We start from the raw sequence: 21,967 nt of genomic DNA on the forward strand, positions 1-21,967 counted from the left end.
TTTTGCCATGCCTTGACTGGTAAATCTGGTTAAGCTTACAGGTAAACATATATAGACAAAAAGCGCAAATATCCGGTCAATTTGGTTCAGGTGTATTAAAGTCTCAATCGCAAATGTCCATATTGTTTGAGTGTCCTGTTGTGTTACAGGTAAAAAAAGCGCAAAAGTCCTGCGCCCTGATATATACCATACCTTTTGATATCATCCGCTGATAATTTTAGAAATGATTAAGGAACCATTGGTTATTTGACCTCTGATGTTCAGTATTGTAACACAGGTAAAAATAGCATATAGATTGATCGTAAGTATTTAAATTATTCCAACTCACTCAAACTTGTCCCCTGAAGAGGACTGCAATTTCTAAAGCACTTAAGAATCATGATATGTTTGATTTGAAAAAAAACATTGATTTGTTGTCACTTAACTCAAAATGTATATTGTGTTATTAAACAAAATTCCCTATGACGATAACTTTTATCTTAACATTTGTTTGTCACCTTTGTTTATTTTGTCGAGGTTTTATCATATCACACATGATTAATAATTTATATCATTCATTCAGTATCAATTAACATCACGTTTTCTACAATGATGAACGTGCACACAATTTTGAAAATTATCCGTTAGAATAGCTATTTCTAATTTTTTAACATTGTTAAAACCAGTTTAACTTATTCTTACATTTTGATATAAAAAAATTCTCATATAGATACATGAGTGAATTAAATAAATATAATGCATTGTACATATATCGTGCAAATATTTTCAATGTTTGAGTTGTTCTACCAGGCGTGACTACCTTTGGATATTGCGTGTTTTCATTTCGAATTTTCTCATTCGGTAAAATTTTAGGGTTAGAGAATTCACATGACCGATGGGTCTATGAATTTGCTGATTGCTCCCCTGATGTCTCCTCACTCTTTTCACCGAAAATACCACTACTAATCACATTTTAAACTTAGGTTAGAAGCCCTCAGAAAAAGGTAAGTTTTAACAAATTTTATTCCATTGTGTCATTTACGTGGAGTCACAAGGAATATTCCTCATTCTATAAACAAAAATAAGCAAACAGGAATTTTTTTTTGCGAAAAATGTAACACAGAACACACGTAATGTCACTGAATTTATTATCATTTCATGGCTTTACTTCCCATGAAAGGAAATATTTTATACAAAACTGTTATGTTTATTAATGTATTCTATATTCATGTCTGGAAATCGGACCAGGTTTTAGATGGATTTTATTTGACCTATTTGGGCATAAATCGTACCTTCAGATGACGACGTTCTTGTTGTCAGTTATAAACCGGGATCGTCATTCCTAATATGCACAAAAACCCTAAAGTTGTAAGATATACATGTATGTTCGTGATTTTTATGAATGTTATTAAACACAAACTGGTTTCCCTATGTGGATAGCTTTTATCTAAATATATCTTCCTCGCCCTTGTTTATTTTGTCGAGGTTTTATCATATTATTAATAAATAGTGGTGTGATAAAATTCATGCAGTATCATCTAATATCACGTTTTCTGTAATGATCAACGTGCACATAATTAATGTCAAATAATGGATGTGAAAAGAGAGCGCTCCAAAAGCTTCAGCAATAAGAATGAGATTTTTTATATTGGAGACCAATTAAGGTAAATATAGATACACCATATTCGCTGTGATTTAGGGCTTGAATGATGTTGGAACTGGTTCACTTTTCAAGGCCGTTTGGTATCATCTGCGTAAAAATCAGAAAATTTCAACAGGGCATATTTTACCACAGCTCCTTCGAGCCTTTAGTTTATCTTATCTAACGTATTCTGACATTCTTTATATATATATTCCGAGGGTCCTTTCTGTGCTTTATAAACGCCAAAGAGAAAGAAAAAGTTCAATATGTTTCTATCATATACACATTGATAGCAATAATTCACTTTGGCTTCTTGGCGATGACCTGAACGTCTTTGGTAAAGACTCCAAGCCTATTGATTGTTATTTCTTGTAGATCTTGTATTGCTGATGATTTGTGCCACATACCTTATCTGACCTTCGGCCAGTGTGACCTCTTGCTATCATTTTGCGCCCGGCGTCGTCAGACATCAGCATTTTTTGTTGAAATGACATATCATGGATATGGTAATTTTATGTTGATAATATCTGGCACAACTTTTCGGAATTGTTGGCTTGCAATACTCTGCAACTTCGTGTTTAATTTGACTGATAAGTCTTTTGTAGAAGAAACGCACGTGTGTCGTGACAAATTATATGTATCAGCCTTGTATCTTTTATGAGTTTTTACCACCAATGGGTCGATTTCCCCTGCTGGTGCACGTTTCGTACTCGATGGTATCACCAGCACAATAGTCAGCACTTTGTATTATGGGTATAGCCATTTTCTAAAAAATTTCTGTTCATAAAATTTTGAATCATTCGAAACGCTAAGGTTTATCTATTCTCAGGCATAGATAGCCTTATTCGTATTTGGCGCAACTTTTTGGAAATTTTGGCTTGAGGTGCTCATCAACTATGTGATTGATTTGGCCTTTCAACGTTTTTTTAAAGCGCCACTGATGAGTCTAGTGTAGACGAAACGCTCGTCTGGTGAAACAAATCATAAGTCTGGTATTTTGATGGGTATTTAGTACTGTAATAGAATATTATTTTCAGGCATGACACAGTTTAAGAACCGATATAGTACGAATTTTCATTGTGAATATCTTTGGTCTATTTGTCAATATATATTTTTTCAGGACACGAATTAACTTTTCGAATTTACTGAAAGACAGAAAATATCACTTCAAAACGTATAAAAATTGTTTTGTTGGTAAGGAAGTTGTATCCTGGCTAGTAGACTGTAAACTGTGTGATACCCGATCTGCAGCAGTTACAGCACTGAGAACTCTACAAGACCATTATATTCTCCACCACGGTAAGATAAAAAAGATCTCAACAATTTGTTTTGGTTTTCAAAGAGAAATATTAAGGCTACTCTTCTCCCTCTCCCCGAGACGTATAATGAAATGATTTACCATGTGCAATAGACATGATTAAGAGACTGAGATACCTTCCTGTTACAAAAATACAAAGTGCGAAATTATTGAGTGTTATAAACAATTAACATAACAATATTTGTAAAATTAAATAATCCCCTCCACAAACCCTATCAATTCTATGGAAAAAAAGATTTCGGTAAACTATTACACAAACATCGATTAAAAATATTGTCATTTTATTAAGACACCTGCAAATCATTGATTAGTGCAGTTCCAAAAAAGAATTCATATAAAAGACATATCACATTTTCTTAATCTTCATAATCGCAACAGTAAACTGTTTATAAACAAAATAACTAAAGTTTCTATATTTCACAAGACTTTTTTAGATTTTCATCACTCCTATTTTCCGCTCTTATTTTTCGTAAAATTTAAATAGTATTGTAATCACATGTATTGCTGTTTGTAGTTTGTGATGACCATCTATTCAAGGACGACATGTTATTCTACAGATTTAGAATTGATGATGGGACACATAAAATGGATATGGATCTCAAAATGTTTTATAAAGGCCAACAAATCTATAGACTGTAAGCACAAATATACTTGTATTATTGTGTTCAAAACATTATGAACATTAACCGCGCGTAACGTCACACGAGATAGGCGATTAACTCACACACTGAATAAAAGTCCGAGCCAGCGGCCCAGTTTACACATCAATAACCTCTAGACAAAATGTTTTTAATCCTTATAATTCTACAATAATTCTATAATACGTTACACGAGGTAGTCTCAATGTGATATGATATACTAAGTGGAAAATGGAGTATTATTCAATGGCACATGGATCAATATTTACATACAGTGAAATAAAATATTTCCCGCAGAACGCAACGACAATTTAGTGTGCATTATTCTATCATCTTGCACTAGTGTAAATATAGCTTCAAAAATGGACGTCATTAGTGACAAAAATATATTTTAAACAGTTTTTCAAAGTTTTGGTCCATACAATAAAAGGGTTATTGCATGAATATTTGTGAATATTATCCCTCGTAGAATACATAGTGCACTCGCAAGATCGCGCAATACAAAAATCTACTCGAGACAATATTCACCAATAATGAAAGCAATAAACCATATCATACTGCACACAAACGGGTATATAATAACTGCAAGTCACGTATATCTGTTACAGTGAATTTGTATAATCAGGGATTATGTAGAATCCCTGATTTTTCAGGGAATATGTAGAATCACTAAAATCATTAGTAATTATATATAATCCCTGAAAATGACCAGTGATTTTACATAATCACTGAACATTTTAATAATTATTCTTCAAATTCCCTAATAAAATTTCAGGGATTGTCAATAATTTAAGGATCCTTTGTTTGATAAAAAAAATTAATATAGACAAATTATCATTTTTTTCTTTCATATTCCTTTTTAATTGCCAGATAAAATAATTTTACTTTTAAACACAGAAAATGGTCTTAAAGATATAACCATCACAGGGTTTCGAGATAACGTTGAAGACTTCAAAATTAACAATAATCAACATTCCCTTTATAGCGATAACTTTACATGTATTGTTTGTTTATTAAAATCCAGCGTCAAATGGATATTCAAATCCACAGAGCATGTTACTTGTGGTACATGTAAAACAAATGGTGAAGAAGATTATGGACCATTTGTTTTGTGTTTTTTTTTTTGTGTTTTTTTGTTGTTGATAAAATGAACAAGAAAGTCAAACTGAGAGAACTTACGCATCTAAATGTATAGAAAAACAGGAAGAACTAAGGATTGACAAAAAGGACAAAATTTTAGAGGAAGCTGGCATTTGGTGTAATATTCTCAGAGCAGGGTAAAAAAGGAAAGGGAAACCCGAAAAACATAATGGCAATTGCTCACAAAAAGTCTGAAAAAGGATATCGCCTGGCCGCAAAACATGGTATCTTGCTCAAACCAGCTGGAGGTTGTTAATTCCCTTTTTTGGGGGTACCTTCAGATGTTTTTACTGAACACTTTATTTCTCTTAGGCGTGTCGTAAAATCTGATTTGATATGTGAAGAAAAAGGTTTTTTTAAATGTGGATATTGTGGTAAAAACAGATGTGAAGCATATTCTTTTAATATATTGTGTTTAACATTTTAATGTGTTGCGCCTAACATTTTAAATAAAATGCTTCGCTGGGCGCAGCTTGATACGACCGCAGAGGTCGAACCCTGAACAGTTGGGGCAAGTATGGACACAACATTCAAGCTTGATACAGCTCTGAATTTGGATTGTGATTAAATATTTGACACAGCATAGGTTTCTGACACAGAAAGAATGTGGTCTAAGAACTTCAATTTTTTTAATTTACCTATTATGGTCCAATGTCCAAAATCAAAATACATGGTTAGATTCAGCATATCAAAGAACCCCATATATTCAATTTTTGTTGAAATCAAACAAAGTTTAATTTTGGACCCCAAATTGGACCAACTTGAAAACTGGTCCCATAATCAAAAATCTAAACACATGTTTAGATTCAGCATATCAAAGTACCCCAAGAATTCAATTTTTGTTAAAATCAAACTAAGTTTAATTTTGGACCCTTTGGACCTTAATGTAGACCAATTTAAAAAACGGGACCCAAAATTAAAAATCTAAAAACACGGTTAGATTTGGCATATCAAAGAACCCCAATAATTCAATTTTTGATGAAATCAAACAAATTTAAATTTTGGACCCTTTTGACCTCAATATGAACCAATTTGATAGCAGGCCCACAAAATAAAAAATCTAAATACATGGTAAGATTCAGCATATCAAAGAACCCCATATATTCAATTTTTGTTGAAATCAAACAAAGTTTAATTTTGGACCCCAATTTGGACCAACTTGAAAACTGGGCCAAAAATCTAAAATCTAAATACATGTTTAGATTCAGCATATCAAAGAACCCCATATATTCAATTTTTGTTGAAATCAAACAAAGTATAATTTTGGACCCCAACTTGGACCAACTTGAAAACTGGTCCCATAATCAAAAATCTAAACACATGTTTAGATTCAGCATATCAAAGAACCCCAAGAATTCAATTTTTGTTAAAATCAAACTAAGTTTAATTTTGGACCCTTTGGACCTTAATGTAGACCAATTTAAAAACGGGACCCAAAATTAAAAATCTAAATACACGGTTAGATTTGGCATATCAAAGAACCCCAATAATTCAATTTTTGATGAAATCAAACAAAGTTAAATTTTGGACCCTTTTGACCTCAATATGAACCAATTTGATAGCAGGCCCACAAAATAAAAAATCTAAATACATGGTAAGATTCAGCATATCAAAGAACCCCATATATTCAATTTTTGTTGAAATCAAACAAAGTTTAATTTTGGACCCCAATTTGGACCAACTTGAAAACTGGGCCAAAAATCTAAAATCTAAATACATGTTTAGATTCAGCATATCAAAGAACCCCATATATTCAATTTTTGTTGAAATCAAACAAAGTTTAATTTTGGACCCCAACTTGGACCAACTTGAAAACTGGTCCCATAATCAAAAATCTAAACACATGTTTAGATTCAGCATATCAAAGAACCCCAAAAATTCAATTTTTGTTAAAATCAAACTAAGTTTAATTTTGGACCCTTTGGACCTTAATGTAGACCAATTTAAAAAACGGGACCCAAAATTAAAAATCTAAACACACGGTTAGATTTGGCATATCAAAGAACCCCAATAATTCAATTTTTGATGAAATCAAACAAAGTTTAATTTTGGACCCTTTTGACCTCAATATGAACCAATTTGATAGCGGGCCCACAAATAAAAAATCTAAATACATGGTAAGATTCAGCATATCAAAGAACCCCATATATTCAATTTTTGTTGAAATCAAACAAAGTTTAATTTTGGACCCCAATTTGGACCAACTTGAAAACTGGGCCAAAAATCTAAAATCTAAATACATGTTTAGATTCAGCATATCAAAGAACCCCATATATTCAATTTTTGTTGAAATCAAACAAAGTTTAATTTTGGACCCCAACTTGGACCAACTTGAAAACTGGGCCCATAATCAAAAATCTAAACACATGTTTAGATTCAGCATATCAAAGAACCCCAAGAATTCAATTTTTGTTAAAATCAAACTAAGTTTAATTTTGGACCCTTTGGACCTTAATGTAGACCAATTTAAAAACGGGACCCAAAATTAAAAATCTAAATACACGGTTAGATTTGGCATATCAAAGAACCCCAATAATTCAATTTTTGATGAAATCAAACAAAGTTTAATTTTGGACCCTTTTGACCTCAATATGAACCAATTTGATAGCGGGTCCACAAATAAAAAATCTAAATACATGGTTAGATTCAGCATATCAAAGAACCCCAAGAATTCAATTTTTGATGAAATCAAACAAAGTTTAATTTTGGACCCTTTTGACCTCAATGTGGACAAAGTTGATAACGGGGCCCAAAAATCAAAAATCTAAATACATGGTTAGATTCAGCATATCAAAGAACCCCATATATTCAATTTTTGTTGAAATCAAACAAAGTTTAATTTTGGACCCCGATTTGGACCAACTTGAAAACTGGGCCCATAATCAAAAATCTAAATACATGTTTAGATTCAGCATATCAAAGTACCCTAAAAATTCAATTTTTGTTAAAATCAAACTAAGTTAAATTTTGGACCCTTTTGACCTTAATGTAGACCAATTTGAAAACGGAACCAAAAATTAAGAATCTAAATACACGGTTAGATTCGGCATATCAAAGAACCCCAATAATTCAATTTTTGATGAAATCAAACAAAGTTAAATTTTGGACCCTTTGGACCTCAATGTGGACCAATTTAAAAACGGGGCCCAAAATCCAAAAACTTAATACACGGTTAGATTCAGCATATTAAAGAACCCCAAGAATTCAAGAATAAAACCCCATTGAAATTGATCAAGAAATAAGCAATTTATACGAAGTATCTTCTTTTGCACAATACTGTGCAATTAAATATTTCTTGCTATTGTGCAATACTGTACAATTGACAATTTCTTGCTATTGCGCAATATTGTGCTATTGGATATTTCTTGCTATTGCGCAATACTGTGCAATTGAAGATTTCTTGCTATTGCGCAATACTGTGCAATTGAAGATTTCTTGCAATTGTGCAATACTGTGCAATTGAAAATTTCTTGCTATTGCACAATACTTATTATATAATAATTTACACATCCTGTTTGGTGTGTATCTCCTACCATATCATTATTATTTGCTTTTAAATATTAATCAGAAATAACCAACTTAAAATGGAAAATTTTAAAAGAAAAAAAAAAGGAAAAAAAGAAAAAAAAAGAAAAAAAAAAATCCCCCCCCCCAAATTTTTTGAACCCCCTTATGATTCATCACCCCCAAACTCAATCCCAGCCTTCCCTTTGTGGTATGGTACCTTGCAGTACAATTTCAGAGAGATCCATACACTTGAACACAAGTTATTGTCTGGAAACTAGAAAAATGCTTATTTTTGGCCTCTTTTTGGCCCCCAATTCCTAAACGTTTCGGGCAATTACTCCCAAACTCAATTCCAGCTTTCCCTTTGTGATATGGAACCTTGTAGTACAATTTCAGAAATATCCAAACACTTACACACAAGTTATTGTCATGAAACTAGAAAAATGCTTGTTTTTTGCCCCTTTTTTGGCCCCTAATTCCTAAAATTTTGAGGCAATTACCCCCAAAATCAATTACAGCCTTCCCTTTGTGATATGGAACCTTGTGGTACAATGTCAGAGAGATCCATACACTTACACACAAGTTATTGTCTGGAAGTTACAAAAATGCTTATTTTTGGCCCCTTTTTGGCCCCTAATTCCTTAACAGTTGGTACCATAACCCCCAAAATCAATCCCCACCTTCCTTTCGTGGTATTGAACCTTATGGTAAAATTTCATGGAGATCCATTCACTTAAACTAAAGTTAGAGTGCGAAAACCAATGTGTCTTCGGACGACGCTGGACGACGCCAGACGACGACGACGACGACGACGACGACGCCAACGTCATACCAATATACGACCAAAAAATTTTCAATTTTTGCGGTCGTATAAAAATTGGGGTTGTCATTTTGATATTTTGTGCTTAACATTTTACAATTTATGTTTATAATGATGTTTTAATCTGATTTTATAGAATAAATTATTTGACTTTTATTCATTTTCTTTATAAATAAAACTATTTCTTCATTTCAGTTATTATGTATAATCCCTGACGTTTTTTCTAGTGATTATACATAATCCCTGAAAATTTTAGTGATTATATATAATCCCTAAACTAGCCAGTGATTCTACATAATCCCTGAAAATTTCAGGGATTCTACATAATCACTGATTATACATATTTACTGTAACATATCTATACATATAGGTACATGTTACCTACATACCAATTTAGAAAATAAAGTGCAAATGGAACATGAGAATAGTATCTTCTGAAATCGAATCATATATATATTTGTTGTCATTGAAACGACAATAAGCAAATTTTATCTTATGTACAGTATATACTTTAGCCCTGTAAAGAGTGGTTAAAATTTAAATTGAACCCTTACCACTTTTGGTAGCTTTAAATAACTTCAACTTTGTGTGTCTAAAAGAAAATGACAAGAAAAACAAAACAAAATTGCAAGGAAATGAGTTTGTCTTTTTATCATTTTTCTGTTTGGAAAGATGAACAATGTTTAATGAAGTTATCATGCAGTAGACCATTTATAAATATGTTTTGCAATATAATTTGATTACATGCTATATATAATATTACAGAGCTACAGCTAAAAAGAAAGGCATAATCCGTGATTATCAGTTAAATTCTCAAGTATACAAAGAGGCTTTTATTGGGTCTGCTTTTGTTGACTGGTTAAGCAATCAAGAACATATTAGTACTGAAGACGCAGTAGATTTAGGCAGAAAGTTACTGGACTATAATATCATAAAGCATGGCAAGTGACAACTTTATTTCATACTAATATTTCTTTTTTAAGTTTAAGCAGGACAAAAGAACAAAATGGACTTTATAGTCAGATGATTGAATTAAAAGACAAGATTAGTATGGGTCGATATAAAAATAAAGGGATATAATTGCCAACGAGACAACTCTCCATAGACCGAAAGACAAATATCTGATCAGTAACAGGTCGACGAAGGGCCTTCAGCAATGAACGAAATCAATACCGTGAAGTAAGCTGTGAAAGGTTCCGTTATCACAAACCATAAAACAAGTTAAACAACTCAGTAAACCACAGGTTAAATTTTACTTTTACTACAGCTATGAACGAAAAACAATTATTAATAGCAGATAGCAACCAACGACAACCACTGGATTACAGGTTTCTGGCTTGGGTTAGGTATAGAATGTGGCGGGGTTTAACATGTTTGTGGTCGCTCACATACCCCCTCCCTTTCCCCGTAACCATGGGCAGTGGTGTAAAAACAACCATAAGAACAAAGTGTAAACACTAGTAGGAAGGGCTTCAATTATAGGTTGGTACTTAGAACAAAATCAAATAGCAAAAAAACAATAGACACATACTACTTTGAGTTCTCGCTGTAACTGAAAGTTCAAAACCCAAATTCCACTAATAAATAAACCATGTTCTCCAAGACAGAAATGTCATTCAGTACCACTCTAAAGAATTTAGGGTAAAGACGTTTAAGGAGTTTGAAAAAAGCATGGACATGCATGTGAAATGGTTGAATAAAAGCATTGACAGGATGTAGATCCATAAGTGTTAATACCTTGATAACAATACATGTTTATTCATTTAATAAATTATTAGAAATAAGATCAATGTTAGCACCGATGAAGACAATATTCTAAGATCTTACTTCTAGACTAAATTTGAAATTCAAGTGTTTTATGTACGTTTTCGGCAGAGTTTAGATTAAACATGTATGTATTATTTCTTTTTTTAACTTTTATTCAAAATTCCCAGTTCTTTCTTTTTCAGTTACAGACGACCACCATTTTAAACATGACAACTGTTTACTTTATCAGTTTGAATTTGACTTTGATCAGAAGTTTACTTTTCACAATGTGTTTAAGTTTTCTATGCGGACACATTCCCGGAACTTTTCGGATTCGTCAATTATTGTGAAAGACTATGACCGAAAAAGATCGTCCAGTAGTGAAAAATCTCATTTATCGGTTGATTCTCATGACGAATTTGACCCAAGCAGAAGATTCTCAGATTCGTACACATGTATGTATGCATACTATTTATCTTTCATTCTCTTACAGATAAATTGATATAACGAAAAGGAGATAACTATTGGAAAGTAAATTTAATAGTCAAATATTTTTTTTATAATTAGTTCCAGTTTAAATTTGCAATGTACATGTACAATGAATTCATCTCAATTATTGTAACACTGGAGTTCAAGAGTTCTAATTTGAAAAGGATATCTTTAATTATTTAAGAATATTTTTGCTAGAGCTTTTATTTTCAAAGGGAAGCATGAAATTCCATAAGATCACGCTAAATTCAGTGACTATTCTTATGGTTGGAGTATTGACGATGGAAAAATATGCCATTACCTCACATTACTATTGAGATTTTCCCCATATTATGTTATTCCTATAAGTGAACAAATTCATATCGCAAGATGCTGTGAAACCAGTCAAGTGAATTTTGATTAATCCCGTTAGAGAATTTAAAGAAATATTATGAAAAAATGTTTATTTCAGTGATATTAATCTGATTCTAAGTATAGAAATTATGTGTTGCTATCTTATAACAAAGAAATTCTACAAAACACATGCCTGTTACAGATTTTATTTCCTTGAGTTATTTGCTTATTTCCCGAGTCCCAAGTATCATCCAGTAGATACCAGTTTCAATTTTCAACCGAATCCTATAAATGACAACACTGACAGAGGTATTTGAATACAGAACCTTAAAGATACCATCTACAATCAAGTATATAAAATATTATGATGTAAGATCGACGAAGAATAAATATTCAAATCTATGAACTATGTGATCCATGGAAACCCTTTTTTGTTGAAAAAAGTTATAACATAGATGAAAAAGAGGGGGAAGATTGTGTGGGGACATTTAAAACTCATAAGTGGAAGAAAAGTAACAACGCCATGGCAATAATCTAAAAAAGACAAGAAAATGTACACAATCTACAAAACACAACATGGAAAACCAAAGACTGAGCAACACGAAACAGTTATGTTGATTTGTACTTGAGTTTAAAAGTTCGGCTGGTACAAGTAATATTACAACTAATTAACTAATAATTTAGGCCGGGAACTAAGCGTTCATTTTGAAAGAACCAGCGTGAGCTGACCAGGAAGCCTATTTGCTCTATTATTGTTGTTTTGTTACACTTTGAAAGCAGACACTACAAGTACTCTTTTATTTAAGGTTCCATCCATGACAAAATTAGTGTAACGTCGTCAGATAATGAAAGTTTTGACGGTACAGAATCAATTGATGGTGACAGTTCATTAATATCGCCAAAGTCAGGTAAATCTTTTACGTACATTGAATATCTATCGAACAAGGTTTGCAATTTACATGAGTAAAAATTGTTAGAAATAATACTAGATACGAATGCATTTTTTATTACTGGACACCCCTTTATCTACCATTTTCTAAATAACAAAAAGTGTATATTTAAGATTTAAAACGATAAAACTAGAGAAGACTAAACTGCCAACACTAAGACCAGTTTAACATTTTTCTGAAACGATACAATTCCTTTAAATTTTTCTTCAGAACAAAATGTTATGTATTTGTAACCAAACGGTTTTTGATGGGTTCGTTTTGCTCATTCATGAGTTTTCTTTGGTAGTGTTTTATTGACTGTGTTTGTTGTCTGTTTGTCATTTTTGTATATGTAAAGCTTGTGAGTACCCTGTTACATAATACACATGTTTTTACTTTGTCAGTACATTTCATATTCTGTTAATACACATGTTTTACTTTGTCAGTTCATTTCATATTCTGTTAATACACATGTTTTACTTTGTCAGTTCATTTCATATTCTGTTAATAAACATGTTTTTACTTTGTCAGCTCATTTTATATTCTGTTAATACACATGTTTTTACTTTGTCAGTTCATTTCATATTCTGTTAATACCCATGTATTTACTTTGTCAGTTCATTTCATATTCTGTTAATACACATGTTTTTACTTTGTCAGTTCATTTCATATTCTATTTACACACATGTTATTTCTAAGTCAGTCCATACCATATTCTATTAATACACATTGTGCTTACTTAGTCAGACCACTTTATATCCCTTTTAGTTTGGTGTTTTTTTCTCATTATGCCTGCATGGCATGACATTTTGTTTTTATGGACCCAACTCTGTTAACATTTAGATGCACTCCGTTGGTATGTGATACCATCATAGCAAGAGCTACTTTTTCTTAATTTTTATTCGATTTTATGTATTGTTTGTAATCTTTAGAACATTCAGTGCTTTGATCTATTAAAGGTTTTGTAGTTATGTGTTTTGTTTCAGTTTTGCTGAGACATGCAACAGTAGCTGAGTTAGTGTCTCCGGAAACCCCATATATCAAAAGATCATTGAGAGTAAGTTTATATAAGTTATTATAACAAGAGAATGTCGCGACTGATTTTTTTATGTCGTCTAAGTTAGTTTAGTGAGGGTATGTTATCATAGTGTTATTGCCATTTTACCAATGCTTAGAAATATGATAGCTTCAGGAGATAAGATTTCTTCTTTAGATAAATTACCAAGACTGACAGGATAAAGCCAACAACCAAGCACACGAACAGACACTCGTCCTTTGACATTTAACGAGTTATATTTTTTAACAGAACAGTATAAAATAACGGTTGCCTTTTCTTTCTATCTTTCATTTGAATTTTACAAACAGATAATTCATTCATATACGGTACAAAATTTCACGGCGCTTATTTTTTAGGAATACTTTTTATTACTTATATATTTTGGTTGAAGTCCTTTTCAATTTTCCTTAATGAAACGGGAGTCCCATTTAAACCTATTTTTTTACCTGAACCTAATTTCCATTTTATACAGTTTTATACAACTTTTCTTTTACACTTTTTGGCGTTAACATCTGGGTTACCCTAGACATTTACAATCATTAACCGTTAGTCAAGTTAGAAGTATTAAGAAGATACAAATGGGGCAATCAAAATCAAGTCAAAATTTTAAACAAAGCATTTGGAAATGGTTTGGCTTGCAGATCCCTTATTTATAATTGACGATTTATAATTATAGCATTTTCGAAAAAGTAACCATCTCCCGAAAGGGTTTCTTGCTACTATTTTTTGATTTTTTTATATGCGTGTCAACTTCCAGGGTCTTGATTTGGGGTCCTTCATGTCGGTCATTTTTCTCTATTCTTTATATTTTAGCACCCCTTTATTCTCTATTCTTTATTTTTTTGCCCTCTTTTTCTCTACTATTTTATTTTTTTTGCCATTTATTCAGCACATTTTACCATTATTCTCTACTCTGTTAACCCGATCCAGACCCTCATAGTTATATAGAGCGATTCCTTTTTCCTGTTTATATAGCTCGTAAAAATACATTTTATTTTGTCGGTCAATGTGCTTATATAGACAATAACTGTTTAGTGTCTTTAAATATCAGCTGTATTTGTACGAGGCTAAGAAAAAGGTATAATGCGAGCTTCAGCGAGCTGTTACTCCTGTTTCGAGCCGAGTACAAATACAGCTGATATTTAAAGACACTAAACAGTTATTGTCTTTATCTTGCAATTAATTTTGTACATTTTTTTTCCATCCCAATCGTTGAATTTGTTTTTGAAAGAAATCGACATGACTTAAACGCGGACCGCAATGAGGACCCCAAATTGAACTGTGACGTAAACAGTAATTTGACATAACTGTTCGCTCGCAACAGAAGCAGGATACCAGGAGACTATAAACGTCTAGTATACGTATATCGCTTCGTGTTATCTGTACACCTGTATTATTATAGTAGAAAGGTTGATTGCAGGATAAATTGTTTTTATTCTGCAATTTAACCCTGACGCTTTACGTCTTTTTTTTTTATTCTCGGTCGAGTTTAATAGAAATCGACATGGTTTAATTTTCTTCAATCATTGATGAAAGTGAAATAGTGAAATTATAATTCGCTTTTAGCAACCAGTTTAGTTCAATTTTGTCCAAATAAGCTAAGAAACATCGCTGATGAATTATTCACTTGCAAGTGAATAATTCGACCTCATTGAATTCGTATTCATGTGACTTTCAATGTAACCAATTAGCTAGAGATTGGTCACGGATGTATTAGTCGTGTTCAGCCATTAAAAGGAAACGAATGTCAACATTGAAAGTGAAACAAAGGTGATCCATTTCGTTGACTGATTCGATCCACAAAAAATCATTCTTATACAGGTAAAAACGACGATTAACTATTTTTTTTAACCTATAACATGAATTCAAACAGACCTACAAAAGATCAATTACACTAGGTCGCTATCTATTTAGATTTATGTTTATGTTTATATCGGGTTATGTGACCGTCGTCAGTCTTCGGAGGTCATCTCGATGGTTAATTAGATGGCGTCTAGACTAAAATACACACGAAATGCTGATATATATATATTATCGAGTCCATGTATTGTTAATTGTTTATTTCAGACTTATTGTAATTTGGATATACGTTTCAGTATGTTATTAATCAAATATGAAAATTTGAGTTAAATCGGTGAACATGAATTTTAACAGCTAATGCCCCTTTAAACGTGGACCTCGAAAATGAACTGTGATGTAAACAATAATTTTAACATTACTGTTTGCTCAGCATAGAAGTTTTTATCTGTAGAAGTACGAATAAAGAATATTGATATACATGGACCTGTTATTTCTAAAATGGTTTGCTAATCTATTCAACACAATGAGATTATGGCTAATGTAAATTGATAGGTCTTTCAAGAAATTTACGTTATATGAGGATAAACCATGACTAATGCAAGAATCATGCAAGATATCCCATTACTTTAATGACACCATGCGGTAAGACAACTTGTTCTTACAAAATGTCTGACAAAATAGCCTTTTATATAATGTATGATACCGATTTCAGTCACAATATATGTTTTTGGAATAAAGTTTGTATAATCAAAACCAGAAGGATCAAAGTCGTTCAAGGTAAACTTTGCCCCAGAGAGTTGCAAAATCACCTTTAGAACAATTACAGAATTTACATAAAAACCCAAATTATGGTGTAAACGTGACTTCGCTCATTTTATATTTTGTGTCTTTTACTGACCTTTTACGAACATGCACTTCCTTAAAACGAAAACATGCACTTCCTTAAAACGAAAATGAATCTCTGTGCATTCATGTGTGTTTTTTTTATTTATTGGAAGTAACGTAACCATTCTATTCATTTATCTCTACTTTTGGAAGCATTGCGGTAAAAAATTACACACGGAAAAGTGCACAAAACGTGAATTTAAAATGTATGAAAATAAAAATAACACTTCATAAATTTGAAGCGCTTTTTTGGATTTTCATTCATCAGAAACGCCCAAACACAAAAATTTGAAAGCAAGGGATGTATAAATAGACTTGATTGCGTGAGGAGATGTACAAACAAAATGAAATTAAAGAGAATAGCAAAATCCAACTAAGGTCAACTTGAAAAGACTTTGTTATATTAATAATTTATACACCTACCAACGAAGAATTCAAGAAAAGTGAAAATATCGATAAATACATAAAGAAGACAATAAATATAAGATAATTAAAAAAATCCGGAAATAATTCAAAATTAAATATAATTAATCAAAAACAACCTCCCGAATGACTTGGTTAAAAACATAACAAGATAATCAACAACTCGCCGAGAAACGCAAACTCCTTTTGTCACGCAGGGGCCATTTATAGCTAAAAATACGGTATCGGATGTGCTCATTGTTGAAGGCCATATAGCGCTCTAAAGTTGTTTATATCTTAGTCCTTTGAGCTTTAGTGGATAATTGTCTCATTGGCAATCATACCATATCTCCTTTTTCTTAAAACACCGTTATCAAAACAAGCTGTAAATAGAATACAAATCTTTAAAAGTGGTATATGATTATGTTTTGTTGCCAGTTTAATTTCATGTATTCCATATTTTAGATCACAAGTGACTCTGTTGGCTATGGATTCGTTGTTAGAGGTGATGGTCCGACTTACGTCCAGACCATTGATCCATTGGGGCCTGCGGCAGCTGCAGGACTTAAGGTGACCAGTTAAAACATATAAATTAAGTAAAGATATGGTCATTAGTTTTCAATACATAAATCAAATGTTATATGTTAAAACTTATATTGGTGCGCAAGTGTTGTTTTGTTTTTAAATCCGCTTGGGGACGAAATTTCGGACAATGGAAAAGAAATAGACTAAATATCCTTAAGCGATCAACATTTGCACATAAAAATGATGTTGAATCAATATTTGGGGCTTTTGTATTTACCAGAATGTGCTTGTTATAGAATCTGAAATTATATCTGAACGATACTCTCTAGAAAAAGACGTTTTGAAAGCCAAAAATATCAAAATTTTATAGTTTACAAACCAAATGGGCCTACATTATTTCATAGCAACCATGCATCAAAGGTGCACTTACAAATTTACACCGGAAAAAAAGAATAGAGGGCATCAAATATAAACTACTGTTATTTCCGATATCGTATGGATAAGAGCAAGAACACATTGAATAAGTGAAAATAGATGAAAATAAGTTAAGATATTAAAGATTTTTATAAAAAAAAAACACAAACGAAAACAAACAAAATATATAGATAAAAGCGTGGTCCTTACCCTAAACGCCTGTGATTCAAAACAATCCAATGTGACGTAAATATTATTTGTTTTCTAGGTACGCCAGTATATCCACTCGGTGAATGGAATAAATGTCTTGAAGTTCAATCACAAACAAGTTGCCAAAATGATTATGGACGTAGATCAATATCTTACTATTTGTATTATGGTACATAAAAGAGATGCAGTTTTTACCGACATCGATTCATTAAAAACTACTTAGACATAAATATTATATCGTAGTGATTTCAAGAAATAATTTTACGTTTTGAAGTTTCTACATCAATTTGAGCCAATCAAATATTAGAGATATTAACATTATAATATTTCCTGAATACTATTGGGTCGGTACTTATACTATTGAATACTACAAGATTGTTATACTTTTGTGTGTTGCCTTATTATGATACTGGGACCTACTGTTATTGAAATACCCCCTTCCTTTAAAATAACAACAAACAAATTAAAACAGGCAGGCAAGTTGGTGCATTACTTCTTTCATAAAGTAGTAATACATTTACGTTTGATGCCAGTTTTTAGTGCTACCTCACGGGGACAGAGTTTGTCCTCCTGCGAGAGCATAATCTATTGCCGGTGATTTGGTCCTGACCGGGGGTTGGTTTGTTTAATTTGTTTCAGAAACTAACGGCATTAAAACAATCATTATGTTGATAACTTTTTCATCAATGTATAACACTTACTTCGCGAACTATTTTACATCGATTTTTTATTTCAAACGTCTTGAAAATTCGCAAAACGAAATTTTCCTGATTATGTGTTGGTGATAAGAAAATGTCCCGGTTCTGTGCGATAAAGTGGCAAATATGCAAGACCATACATGCCAAAAATTAATGTAATTGATACAAAAAGAAAACTAGCATACATATTTCAGATAAGCAAATCTAAGTATATTTTGTTCATTTTCGATTTTTCGATTAAGAAAATGTGTGTATATAATTGGCAGGTTTATTTCATAAACATGATCAAATGCGTATAAGGACCGTCTTCTTTTCTATTTGATTTTAGAATTTTTTTTCTAATCATAATTCTTATAGTTCATATGATAAGAAACATTGTGACATCATATAGTCCATCGTTTTGCTTGCAAATAAAGCTTTATATAAATAAACACCCCTGATTAATCGAACTACAATAACTAAAATGCACTTAAAAGTTATGTTCGATACGGAATTACTGAGTAACTGTAGAAATAGTTTCCGTTTATCGATCAGTAAGAGTCCAACAGCTAAACTATACCCAAATGTTTGGTAATCTTCTTTACTTTCGTGTGTCCGTCTGTCCTGTGAAATTGTCGTATATTTCTAAAGATTTACAAACCAGAGCTGAATGAAATTTTGTAATAAGCTATATGCGAGCATGCTATACCATGTGAGGCATTTCACATACAGTGCTCATCGCCTTTCTGTTCACAGAAAGGTGCGTTTTCAATGTACACGATACGATTTCTATCCGGATGGTGGTTTTCCATTCGATTCAACGACGTCTTCAAATAAATCGAAAGGCGATTTGTATTCCATCTGATTTTCAAACGACTTTTGCAGGTGCTTTAGCAAAGACCTTTAAGGCAGTTTCACTTCGAATATATATTTTATATCCATACAGGAAATGAACTCCTTTATTTATTCGATCAACTCGACTTCAAAAATGCTCTTGGAAAGGGTAGTAAATATTGAGTCAAATAAAGTAAGAACAAGTTCTATAATATTTGAAATAAAAATTGACTATTTTAACGAATTATAGGAGTGTGCAAAACCTAACTTATTTCGTTCCTTGAACCATATTTATTTTCCACTAAATATATTTCAGTCCCGGGAAATCTTTGTTTGTTCTCTGACGATAGACTCACTTTTACGTTCTTCTAAATAATTGTTTTGTTCCAGATACATATTATTTGTCATTTTCTCAAATAAAACATTTGTTAAATCAACATGTTATTCTGTTATCTTGAAATAATTTCATTTGTTGTATGATTAAACACATGTTTCTGGAGGTAATACTGATCAATTATCTTTAGACAAAACGTGTTCAATCTTTATAATTCTCAACCCACACGTTTGTTATTTTTAGCTCATCTAGCTTTTATCTTAAAAATCATAATAGACTGAGAGAAACTAGCGACTCATTCTTGGAGTTAATTGTCCTTTAATGACGATTTTCATCAATTTATTGCCTTTTTACCTCATTTCTGAAAAACTATTATAGATATATACAAGCTTAAATAAGCAAAAATAATTAATAAGACAAAATTTACAATTAAGGAAACTTAAATAAACAAAATTGATCAGCAAGTCCAGATCTACAAATAAGTTTGCATTGATGAAATCGATTGACGACCCCTTGTTAGAGTTATTGTCCTTTGACATGTTTAATGACAATTTTTACCATTTTTTTTGCGTTTTGTGTAGTAACTGAAAAACTATCACAGATAAATAGAAACTTAATTTAACAAAAATTATCAGCAAGATAAGATCTACAAAACGTTATCATGGTTGAAATCGACTCATGACCCCTTATTGGAGATGTTACCCTTTAATGAAGATTTTTACCTTTTTTTTTTTGCATTTTTGACTAATATCTGAAAAACTAAAATAGATAGGTAGAAACTTAAATAAGCAAAATTGAACAGCAAGACATGATCTACAAACAAGTCTACTGGCTGAAATTGTCAGTTTCTTATTGGAGTTCTTGCTCTTTAATGACGATTTTTACCAATATTTTACGTTTTTGCATATTATCTTGAAAACTATTTAAGATAGAAAGACGGCAAAAATGGTCAGCAAGACTAGATCTACAAATATCTTAAATTTTGCCAAAAACGTTAGTGGACTCATTATAGGAGCGATTTAACCCTTTTTTGTGTTTTGGGCAAAAACTAAAGAAGACAGAGAGAAACTGTACACAGAAAAAATTATCAGCAATACAAGATCAACAAAAAAGAGATTTTTGTCATGAATTCTATTATATTCAATAATGTTGGAGGGTGTCCATTGTTGAAGATGCACATAGACCTAGGTGAGCGACATAGGTTCTTTAGAGCCTCTTGTTTTCTTTCAATTTTAACTTTCTTGGAACCCCAGGATTCCATTCATATATATGATGCTGTATCGTGCAAAAATTGATTACAGTAAAATCGACGTAGTGCTAACATCGATTAAAAGGCAACGTAAAAATAAGATGTGGTAATGATAGCCGATAAGACACCTCTCCACCAGAGACCAAATCATCATCTGACGGGCAAACGACGTAAAAGTTAACTACTATAGGTCACCGTACGACCTTAAACAATGAGCAAAACCTATACCGCATATATATAGTAAGCTATAAAAGGCCCCGAAATGACAACGTAAAACAATTCAAACGAGAAAACTACCGGCCTGATTTATGTACAAAAAAATAAACGAAAAACAAATATGATATACCACATCAAACGACGACCACTGAATTACAGGTACCTGTTTTCTGGCACCAAGCCCTTCCCAAAACTTGGGACAGTGGTGTTACAGTAAAACATAAGAACAAACTATAAAAATAAGTTGAAAAGGGCTTAAAAACAAAAACACAAAGTACAGATCTGAGAGTACTCGCAGTTACTGAAAGCTAGTTCAAAGCCAATAACAACTAATAAAAAATCATGTATCTAAGACTAAAATATCAATCATTACACATCCAACATCCAATGGCGTCATTAACAGTCAAGAGAAAAACATGACCTGGTGCAATGCTAAAATATAGTAACGACAGATTGTAGTACCGTGAAAGTGCATATGTGTATAACAATAACATTTAGTATGATTTTAATTTACTGATAACAAAATCAATATTTATACCAATAAAAACACTTTGCAAAGATCTAATTACAGTGTTGAATATGTAACTTTTTAGAATAAGTTAATCTAAAGGATTGAAAAATTTATCTAAATTTCCGGGCTTGGTTATCAACATCACCGTAAAAATTAGGATGCGCTATTCCGTTTGAAGTAAGTTTTCTATATATATATATACAGGTACAGCCAAACTTCCAAACCAATTGTTTGTATCTATGGAAGAATTTTGTAAAGGTTTTAAGTAATTCGTAGTAAAGAAATCCCTGACTTAATAACTTACCAGTAATA

At 31.9% G+C, this 21,967-nt stretch overlaps 1 protein-coding gene across 1 annotated transcript; it reads left to right on the forward strand.

The window, feature by feature from the left end:
- Window positions 1–1,569: 1,569 nt before the first annotated feature.
- LOC127738691 (DEP domain-containing mTOR-interacting protein-like) lies at window positions 1,570–19,782 on the forward strand. Its single transcript, XM_052250030.1, has 9 exons — window positions 1,570–1,643; window positions 2,742–2,920; window positions 3,454–3,574; window positions 9,810–9,985; window positions 10,994–11,245; window positions 12,419–12,520; window positions 13,528–13,598; window positions 17,151–17,255; window positions 17,893–19,782. The coding sequence occupies exons 1-9, from the start codon at window positions 1,570–1,572 to the stop codon at window positions 18,055–18,057; spliced, it is 1,245 nt and encodes a 414-aa protein (XP_052105990.1). The 3' UTR covers window positions 18,058–19,782.
- The last annotated feature ends 2,185 nt before the right edge of the window (window positions 19,783–21,967 follow it).

The sequence above is a fragment of the Mytilus californianus genome, unplaced genomic scaffold (assembly GCF_021869535.1).
Source record: "Mytilus californianus isolate M0D057914Y unplaced genomic scaffold, xbMytCali1.0.p SCAF_1, whole genome shotgun sequence".
Lineage (NCBI taxonomy): Eukaryota > Metazoa > Mollusca > Bivalvia > Mytilida > Mytilidae > Mytilus > Mytilus californianus.